Here is a 10,377-nt window from a genome sequence, read left to right on the forward strand (position 1 = left end):
AAGCCACTCCTTGTTGATGGAGTCCGACAGCACAGGATTGATGTTGCGGAGCTCTTTATTGTGTGCGTTTCAAAAGCTTCTCGGAGCCTCTGTTCACAGTTGGGCCGCGTCGGATATGTGATAGGCAGATGTAGAAACTCCCCAAGCGGTGAAAATGAGCAAATTTAAACTAATCTTTAACGTGTGTTGACAGTCGGCGGGTGGCCGTCAAAGTAGTCTGGATGTCTTAAATCAACAGGGCTTAGTCATTCCTCATGCAGCCTGCGTTAGCTGCTCTGTTATTAAAAATGAACAAGCTTTATCATTTAGTTATATCAGTATCTGTGGGACTTAAATGCAGGAACCTTTTCCGGAACGAGTACGTTTCTGAGCAGTTTACTGATTAAATACCAGGGTAGACTCCAAATGTTTATGGACAATGGGTCTGGTGAGCAGGTAGGACTTTGTTTCTACTGTAACCAAAGATGGAGTTTAGCATGGTTTTAACCATAACCACTGAAGCAATCAGAGATGGCTTCTTTTCTGCTTCCACTGTTTTTAATCACACTATGGACTCTTGTGTTACGGCGGTCACTGAAGCTAACTGGGTGTGAAGTGTGCGTTTGCTAACAATGATAATTAATCTGAGAATCTCTGTTTTAAGAATCAGAAAGAAATTCACATTGTGGAAAACGGTAACCGAGGGCTGGACTTACTGAAGAGTCACTTTTTTTGCCATAGAAAATTACTTTTAAGTCAGACTAAATCTATCAGCTTAATTCAACATGAACTGTTGTCTCTCCTATGCTGACTTTGTTTTTCAAAAGATATTTATTGTGCTCTATAATCTTTTTTTTTTTTGCTTTAAATATTAACACTAATGTCTAACACATAGATTGCCTCTTTTCCTGACAAAAAATGACCGATCACAGAGGGAAGGCGAGATCAATTGTTTAAATTTATTTATTTGTTAGAGCTCTATACAAGAAATCAGGATTAGCCATAACTGGTATCGGTAGGTAAATCATTTATAAAAATCAGTCTCAAAACTACAATCAGCACATCTCTAGCTAAAATATCTTATGTATTTTGTGGTACAACTGGTAGGAAAGTTCCTAGTTAGTGTTTAGAAGGAAATTTGCCCCTGGATGGGCTTTCCTTTTATAAAACGTTAGCTTAATCCTCTATGAGAACGTCCCATAGATTCTCCAAACATATGTGTTTAAGACAGGTAAGACAATGACTCTTCTATAACACTCCACACAGCCCCACTTAGAACAAAATTCAAGTAGCTTTTTAATTAAAGTATGTTTCAGAATTTGAAATCAACTACTTAAACACTCCATACATAGATAGAAAATGATAAATATAATCAAATTAAAGTAGCTTCTCAGTAGTTCCCTTTCATTAAGCAATCAGCTGTTGACAAATTAATTAAATGTTTGGCTATATCCTAATTAGATTGTAGGAACATCTAAAAAGGGATATCTTGAATAGACAGAAGAAAGAAAAATGAAGGCTGAAGTATTTCCAGATTAAATTAAAGAACTTCTGGAAAAGAACCGGAGATTAAACAGAAACAGAAGTCTCATTCCACACTTCTTTTTTGTTTTCAAGATAATTCACATTTTACCGTCCTAGAGTTTTGATGTACATAATATGTTGAGGGAGTAAAAGTTGAGCTTTTCTCAATGAGATTTTTCTACTTATTTCATCCATGCTGCTTCTGTCCATCCAGATGTACCAGACAGGAAGCTTACGTCTGACGAGGAGGAAGCCAAGCGGATCGCCGAGATGGGAAAGCCAGTGCTGGGGGAGCACCCGCGGCTGGAGGTCATTATCGAAGAGTCGTACGAGTTCAAGGTGAGTAAAGTCGCAGCCGATATGTTTCTGTTTTCTCAGAGGAGCTTTTCGTTGCCTGAAATTGGACGGTGCTGCCACCGTGTGGTGAATCGGGTGTACTTCTCTCTGTGAAAGCAGCATGATGATGTTGATGGGAGAAATAAAAGTGGTCTGTGTTGACATCTAGAGCACAGTGGACAAGCTGATCAAGAAGACCAACCTGGCTCTGGTGGTGGGAACGAACTCCTGGAGAGAGCAGTTCATGGAGGCCATTACTGTCAGTGCAGGTAATGCTTTCTGTTCTCCTGTGTCTGCTGGACTAAAATCTGTTCATCTGCTCATGTGTGAGACTCGGGGTGTTCTGGTGAAAGAATAGGGTCTATATAATATAAACTCATCTGGTAAACTTGTTTTTTTATGTTTAGGTATGAAATACAATGATATTTTGGGTCAGCCTTTTTCTCTAAAATAGTGATTTTGTCATTCTTGTGCAGTTCCACTGAAAAGTATTCACTCCTCTTCAACTTTTCACATCCTGTTTTGTTACAACAAACTTTAATGTATTTTATTGTGATCAGAAGAGGGCATTATGGCTTCACTTAGAATAATTGTGACTCACAGTGAATGTCACGACAGTATACTAGCAAAAATAATAATTAACTCAAGTAAGAGTAAAAAGTAGGTGTAACTCAAGTAAAGCATAGCAAAAATACTCCGAAAAGTAATTTTTTCCCCAAATTGTTACTCAAGTAAATGTAACAGTGAATGTAACTAGTTACTACCTAATCTGACTGAGATAAATCTGCACAAAAGCAGAGCACAACTCGTGTGCTAGAGTTTTTTATTTTTTACAAATAAGAAAAAAACAATCTCTGATGTTATTGAATAAAATTCAACTTGTCGAATGTTAGTGTAATTTTATTTCTGCATAACTTTAAGCTACAGTCATCCTAATACGGGTGGCTGTACTCTTTATTAAAATAGTCAAGTCATTGCTAACCCGACATCTTTTAAATCTTACAAAAAAAGAGTAACATCCACAAGAGGCACAGCACAACTCACGTCCAGCAACATTAACTTCAGCCGCCATCCAGCGAGAGCCGGTGAAGGCCTCAAGTTTTGTCGCTGTGGTGCTGAAATATTTAATCGAGAGCGCATCTTTACTATTTGATGATCCGTCGTGGGCTGAAAAATGCATGCGGCTCACGCGGCCTGACAGTTGGAATCATGACAGTGCAGGCCTCTTGCTTATCCGCTTAATGTCCTGCCAGCTGTCATCCGGACTGTGGTGCCTGGTTCGTCTTGCAGAACACAACAACCTGCAGCGTGTTAATCCAATCGAGTTTATTAGATTTGATATCGTTAAGTGAATTTTCTACAGCCAGAGTCAGAAAAGTCACACTTACAGACCCGATAAGCTTCTTGCCTTGTTTGCTCAGTAGTTCTCCATGTTTATTTCCACTTTACCAATCCAAAACTTGTTGGTTTTAAAAACTGTTTTGCAAAACTGTTCACAGTTCTGGAACTTTTTTTTACATTTTGAAAGCACAACCGGAAACTTTATGCATTTTACTGGGGATTTGTGTGACAAACCAAAACAAAGTGCTTATGGTAACACATGGTTTTCAACATTTTTTTAAATTTATTCATAGAGAAGTGTGGTCTGCATTTATATAGAGCCCCTCTGAGCAAAAGCTTTGTTTAACTGTGTTTTGTAGCAGTTTGATGTTTTCAGGGAATATTCATACCTGCTTGTTTATCCAGAGATTGAATTTAAAAGTGAAAGTTTCTCCTTATAACGAGGGAGGTTTCATTTCTCTTAATAACGAAAATGTTTCTTCTTAAACTGAGAAAAATTTCCTGTTATGAGATTCAAAGCTTGTTGAAATGGGAACAAATTCCTCATCTTCCATAGATCTGGTTGTGAAGAGATCATTTAAGCCAGTATTTTTTAGATATTTTCTGTCATTTTTAATTTCTTTTTAAGAAAAAAAAAAATCGATTAAGATCGATAATTGGATTCGGTAAGAAAAATATCCAAGATTTTATTTACAACCCAGAAGGCCCAGCCCTACGTCTGATGCCTTGACAGAACATCTGGAGTTACACTTCAAACTACACACATGTGGACTTGAGTCATTAATAAAGACAGATGGCTGCCCTGCATTTCAGAGCAAAGAGGGTGAATACAAATATGCATGTCAAACGTAAAACGAGAAGTCTAAGTAAAATACATCGTTTGTGGTTGTAATATGACAAATGTGACAGAGCAGGAGTTTAACCTAAACTTTAAAGCCCTATGCAAGTTAGTAAAAGTCACACTCATTTAAATAAGTATTAATAAAAAAAGAAACAAGTAAAGTGCTCAATCATTTTTTTGCAGTTGTCACCAAACTTCATCTCATTTCTTAATTGCCATGCAAAGCAGCTTGTCCTTTGAGGCCTCTGGCACTGACGAGTATTTATCACACATTTGGAGTCAGATTTGCATAATAATAACCTCCGGCTGAAGTCAAAGAGATGTTTCCTGCTGGGAAATAAGTGAACATGCCATTTTAAGTGATTGTTGTTCTCCCTCTTTCCTTCTCTCCGTCACGCCCTTTATTTCCTCCGTTTCCTCCAAATCCCCTCCTCTGCTCTCTTTCTCAAAACTTTCTGCTTCGTCGCATTCCATTCTCATCTCCCTACATCTCTGCCTGTGCTCTTTTCAATGCTATCAATCCGTCCTTCGTTTCCCCCTCGTCCCCCCGCTCAACCCCACTTCTGCCCAGGAGATGAGGACGAGGAGGACACGGGCGAGGAGCGCCTTCCGTCCTGCTTCGACTACGTCATGCACTTCCTCACCGTCTTCTGGAAGGTTCTGTTCGCGTGCGTCCCCCCCACGGACTACCTGAACGGCTGGGCGTGCTTCATCGTGTCCATCGTCATCATCGGCCTGCTCACGGCCGTCATCGGCGACCTGGCCTCCCACTTCGGCTGCACCATCGGCCTCAAGGACTCGGTCACGGCGGTGGTGTTTGTCGCTCTCGGCACGTCCGTCCCAGGTGAGTCCAGGAACAGCAGAGGGGGGATGGGAGGCCGTCTTTGATAAGGACGCATCATTTTCAATACTTCACCGGGTCTGATTTATAAACCCGTCCTCGGGTTTGTAAAGCCATGGTGTTCATAAGTAGTTTATTTCTGTCCTTAGTTCATTTTCTCACATTCTCCAAACTGATATTTGACCTCAACAGGAAGATTTTTTTCCCCCTAAACCAATGCATCAGGTGTTTTCTTTAATTAAAGGTCATTCAGTCAGCTTTAATACGAGGAAGGAATAAACCAAAAATGTATTTAAACTTCAGTTTACCTGGTGAACTGGTAAGGAAAGAAATTAGACGTCATATCCCTGCAATAACTAATAGATCTGTTGGTGTATTTGTGTTTTCCTTTGAATTCAGAGTTTTGTACAGGGAATGACGTCCGACGCCAGATGCTAGTTTTAAATTAGTTTTAAAGCGTGTGTTTTGTTTCGCCAACAAATTTACAAGTAAGCATTAAGTTGATTTAGAAAGTTGAAAAGTTTATTTCTATAAAGTTTGTTACGGTTTACAGCTAGTTAAAAAAGAAAAATTCTTAGGAAATAAGATTTAAGAAAAACTAAGTAAGAGTCATCCAACTGAATAGCATGTCCATTTGCTTTTGCCGTAGATGGCCTCCACGCTCGATCAGCATGCCTCCGTGTTTCCAACTAAATGTCATGAACATTTTTAGCAAACTTTTGAAATGTCACAACAAAAGAAGAAAATAGGAAAATGCAAATTTAGAACGTCTGGAGCAAATCAACCAGGCTACGCAAAGCAAAATTTGTCAGATGTTGACGTTAGGCATAGATGTAATAAACAAGATGTAGCGGTTGCAAACAACCATGGAGCACACGTCTCAGAAAAACGTGGGAGAGTTGTCCACTTTGAACTGGAGGTTTGGACTTTTGAAATTTTTCAGTTTCATGCCTCTGGTAAGGCACAGACCCACCAGTGAATGGGAAGCATTGCTACGTAAGAACTAGTTCTGCTAACTCGCTTCCAACTCCCCTGTTGGCCATTAACTCCTTCGGAAAAGCCAAAAACTTTCTCAAGCGAGTCTAAAAACGTTTTATGTGAAATTGAGGAGGGCATTTTTGAATTTCGCTATTACCATCAACCTTTTCTAATGCAATACTTCAAAATGCACATAGACGTGGCTAGTGGCTCTCCTGATGCGTTTAGGAGCATGTTCCATATTAATGTTGACTCATGCATCTCAAATATTTTTTGCTGAAGCAGAACTGAGTCCAAGAAAACCCTTTTGTAAAGAAATTGGACTAAAATTGTGTAAATCAAAAGGAGAAAAGAAGAAAAATTCAAGTTAATTCACTCAAAAGAGGTTTGTTGCCTTATGCGATACCACCAGAGACAAAGCTTGTTCTTGGGAGGGTAGAATGCAACTTGATTTAAAAAAACATCTAAAACACCAACTAAAACAATGTATGGGGAAAAAAAGCTGACCAGGACATTCTGTGATAAATTACACCTAAAGTGAATTTGATTGATTTTACACAAAAGTCTGGCTAGTAGCTTTAATTCACATACTGACAAGGGCTTGGAACATTAATATCGAACTTTTCTATCTAATCTTTTCTGGGTGTACTTTCCCTTTTGTGGAAAGATGAAAAAATTAAAATAAAAACCACTAAGAGTAATGTGGAGTGTAGGCCTGAGTGAAGGAGATTAATGCAGCTAATGTCTGCAGAAGTAAAACATTATTTCTTGAGATTCCTTTTCAATGACTTTGTCAGTGCTACTTTGTTGAACCTTTTTGATAGTCTGAGCTTTAAAAAGTTATCAAGCTAAAATCTCTGGAGACTCTCAGGCTTCTTGTTGGACAGTAAATGAGTTCACTGTGAGATGTCTTACATAATTTTCCTCCAACTGCAATTTAATATGCTCTTCTACTTTTGGAAAATCCATTCTTTTCCTTTGCCCTTCCAATCAAACAGAATTCTGTGCTCTGAACAACGCTTCCTTGATCTCGACCGACCAAAGAATGCGTACCGCATTTTTGCCCTCGGGCCACATTCAGTTTTCATCGCTCGCCACATCCTCGCAGCCAACAGAAGCCCAAATTACTCGCTCATCTGTTTATTTAGAACTTGATTGGTCGATTTAAAACTCGTCTGAGCCACTATTTCAGAGGAAACAGCCGCATCGTCACTGATTGGCCATTTTGTAGCTCCTGATTATGGCAGAAACTCTGCTTCATCAATCTACCCGAGTCTCTTATCAATGGATTCTCTGGCAATCAGATGTTTCAGGTTCTGCTTGTTTCTACGGAGCTCTGATAAAACCGGGCACCAAGTTAAATCCCACAGGTTTCAGCTGAGATGTATATATTTACCTCGTTCTGGGTGGAGGTGTTTAAACTTTTATACAGTTTTTTCTTCTGGATCAGAGCTTGTTGGATATTTCGTGAGCACATTTCTTTATATTGTAGAAATAAGTTTTCCCTTTGACAATAAAAGGAATGTTTTATAATTTTGGGGGGTGTTATTTTTTTTAATCAAAATTTTGATGATCATGATTGATTTATAAAAGCAATTACTTCCAAGAGGTTGAACACTCTTTGTAGACACTGTTTTATGTAATTCAGACATGTTGACAGAGGCACACCTTGAAGTTGCAGGATACTGCAGGACGTCAACTTTCTCCTCAACTTTAACCTGCTTCTCTGTCCCTAAAGCATCATGTTTAGTTAGTAGTTTATTTCAGTATAAACTGAAATATACTCTGGGCTACGATGTCATAAAATGTGGAAAACTCCAAAAGCAAGTAAAGGCCAGCATCCTTTACTTGACCCCCCACCAGGCTAAGCGTTGTTTGTTTATTCATTTTAATACATAAGCAAACAGTGACAGCAAAGGCAGGCTAAGGTAGGTTTATATAACAAAATATCAGTAATCTTTAGCAGACAATTATCAATTTAAAAAAAAAAAAGATAATGGCATGTGGTTTTATATACAAAACCTAGAGAAATGCTAGTTTTATTTAATGCACCACTATATTTTTCTTGTTGTTGATGTTTTATTTTCAAACCTTCCTATTAATTCTTAAAAGAAAAAAAATAACACAAAAACACAGCAGAGCAACTGGTGGACTTCCCTGGCATTCACACCACCGGGCTTAGCTAGTTTTCTGGGGGAAACTCTGGGCTACGATGTCATAAAATGTGGAAAACTCCAAAAGCAACACTTTCAAAAGACCCTTGCGTTGGTCTAATGAATAAATGCAACAAAAAAGAACGACGTCAGAGGGGGCACCGCGGTTAGAGAGGGCGGCAAGACATAGAGGCTACAGACCTAAACGTGGCTGTCCCGAGCTCGACTTCCGTCTTCGGTTCTTTTGCCGCATGCATTTCCCTCCTTTTCTCTGTCGCATTACTGTAAATAAAGGCCACCAGAGTAAAAATAAAATAATAATAAAAAAAAAAAACACATATCAATGGCTTCCCTAAACAAGGCTGACTTTAAAACAGAATGTCTTCTTTCTGCAGATACCTTTGCCAGTAAGGTAGCCGCCGTCCAGGACACCTACGCGGACGCTTCCATAGGGAACGTGACCGGCAGCAACGCCGTTAACGTCTTCCTGGGCATCGGCATGGCCTGGTCCGTGGCCGCCATTTACTGGCACATGAAAGGGAAGCCGTTTGTGGTGGAGGCCGGCTCGCTGGCCTTCTCCGTCACCCTCTTCACCATCTTCGCCTTCCTGGCCGTGTCGGTGCTGCTCTACCGGCGCCGAGCCCACATCGGAGGGGAACTGGGCGGCCCGCGAGGACACAGACTGGCCACGTCGGCCATCTTTTTCAGCCTCTGGTTCCTCTACATCCTCTTCTCCAGTCTAGAAGCCTACTGTCATATAGAAGGCTTCTGAGCAGATTGAGACTCCCGACGAAGAAAAGCAAAGAGTGGGAATTGGGTCAATCTTAATGCTAAGAACGTTTTTTTTTCTAAGATATGTCGTCTGCTCTCTCCTTCTCCACCCTTCCCTAAAGAAACCTCGGAGGCGCGCATTCTGCCCTCAACAGGCCCGAACTGCAGCTTTCATCTGGGTTTTATTTCCCAGCATGCCCCGAAGGATTGCGGAGGAGATCCTGCATTCTGCTGTTAACCTGGAGAGAGCAGAGTCAATCAGAGGTCTATATTTTTCTCAAAACGGGACAAAAATGACTTTTTAAAAGAAACATATTTTGAGGATAAAAATGCAAAAACTAATGCAACAAAAATAAGAGACCCAGTCAACATAGAGGAATTAAAAAACTATTTTCTGATTTGAAAAAAATAATAATAATAATAATAATAATGACATTACAGTTGAAAGGGAAAATACGATGTGGAGTGAAAGAGGGGTGGGTTCATAGTATTTATTTTATTTGCATCCTTTCCTAAAAGGAGTTCTGTCAGAAATTCCGCAACCAGGAAGAGGAACAAGAAACGACAGCGACAGCTCACACCGCCGGACGAATCACGACTCAAGCAGGAGAACATGGGGGTGGGAGGAGATGCGAACACGGTCAAACTGCCCTGAACATTACTTCCTTACTCTAAATGTATCTATATATAATATATTTCCATATTTTCTGTATATTTTCAATATTTGTTTAAATGTGGTCCTCTTCTGCTCCGACAGAGGATCGCCGCGGCGCAGCGGGAGGAGGCCGGGGTGAGGGAGGGCGGGGGTCAAACTATATATCTGAGGATGTCTTCACCTTTCTAAGAGTTATGTATCTTGCCTATAGGTAAACGAGTATGACATTGTATTTTGTTTATTTACCAATATCTTGGTCTCACTTGACTTTTCACCGTTTTTTCGATCGGAAATCCGAAGAAAAGATAAAGAAACAACAAAAAAATAAAAAATAAAAGCGACTACATTTGTTGCTGCAGAAATAAATTCAGAGGTATTTTTGTACTCTTCCTTCCATGCACTTTGCTGTATAGTTCTACTTCTGGAGACTTCTTCTTCTTCTCCTTCTCCTTCTTCTTGTACATGTGCAAAAGGCTAATGGTCAAAGTGGTCACGATGAACTGAATGGTGCCTGTGGAGGGAGAGTTGTTTGCTGCAGCTACCCACACTAATCAGCCTTTTGGTTTGGTCAGAGAAACCCCGTTCTCTGCATGAGGATGCATTAATTAATATACATTTAGTATCTGTGTCCAATTACTGACATTCTTGATTTGTGTGTCACTTTGTCTTGGATCTCTTGGCTGGTTTTCAAACTCAAAACGCATTCGTTATCACCTTGTTTCGTTCTACACTGTAAAAACACAAAATCTTACCAAGTACTTTTAGTGTAGTTATAGTGCAAATATCTGAGTAGACTTGAAATAAGACAAAACTAAGTTATAAGTAACTTTCCAGCAGGAAATAGGAGCTTGTCTGAGGTAAATAATTCCTTAATTTTTATTTTAAAAAAAGAAAAACAGTAGTTCCCCTGGGAGATTATTTCACTCATAACAAGACATTTTCCCATATTAGTGAAATA

At 39.7% G+C, this 10,377-nt stretch overlaps 1 protein-coding gene across 2 annotated transcripts in view; it reads left to right on the top strand.

Moving 5' to 3' along the window:
• LOC106937766 (sodium/calcium exchanger 3-like) overlaps window positions 1–9,733 on the top strand; it is a 42,423-nt gene extending 32,690 nt beyond the window's left edge. For both annotated transcript variants that reach the window (XM_015019437.1, XM_015019438.1), the window contains 4 exons: window positions 1,718–1,842; window positions 2,009–2,108; window positions 4,596–4,865; window positions 8,389–9,733. In XM_015019437.1, coding sequence (XP_014874923.1) covers window positions 1,718–1,842; window positions 2,009–2,108; window positions 4,596–4,865; window positions 8,389–8,765 — 872 coding nt within the window. In that variant the 3' untranslated portion in view covers window positions 8,766–9,733. The remainder of the gene's footprint in view (window positions 1–1,717; window positions 1,843–2,008; window positions 2,109–4,595; window positions 4,866–8,388) is intronic.
• The last annotated feature ends 644 nt before the right edge of the window (window positions 9,734–10,377 follow it).

The sequence above is a fragment of the Poecilia latipinna genome, unplaced genomic scaffold, assembly GCF_001443285.1.
Source record: "Poecilia latipinna isolate Pla-1442-1.1 unplaced genomic scaffold, P_latipinna-1.0 Scaffold2433, whole genome shotgun sequence".
Taxonomy (NCBI): Eukaryota; Metazoa; Chordata; class Actinopteri; order Cyprinodontiformes; family Poeciliidae; genus Poecilia; species Poecilia latipinna.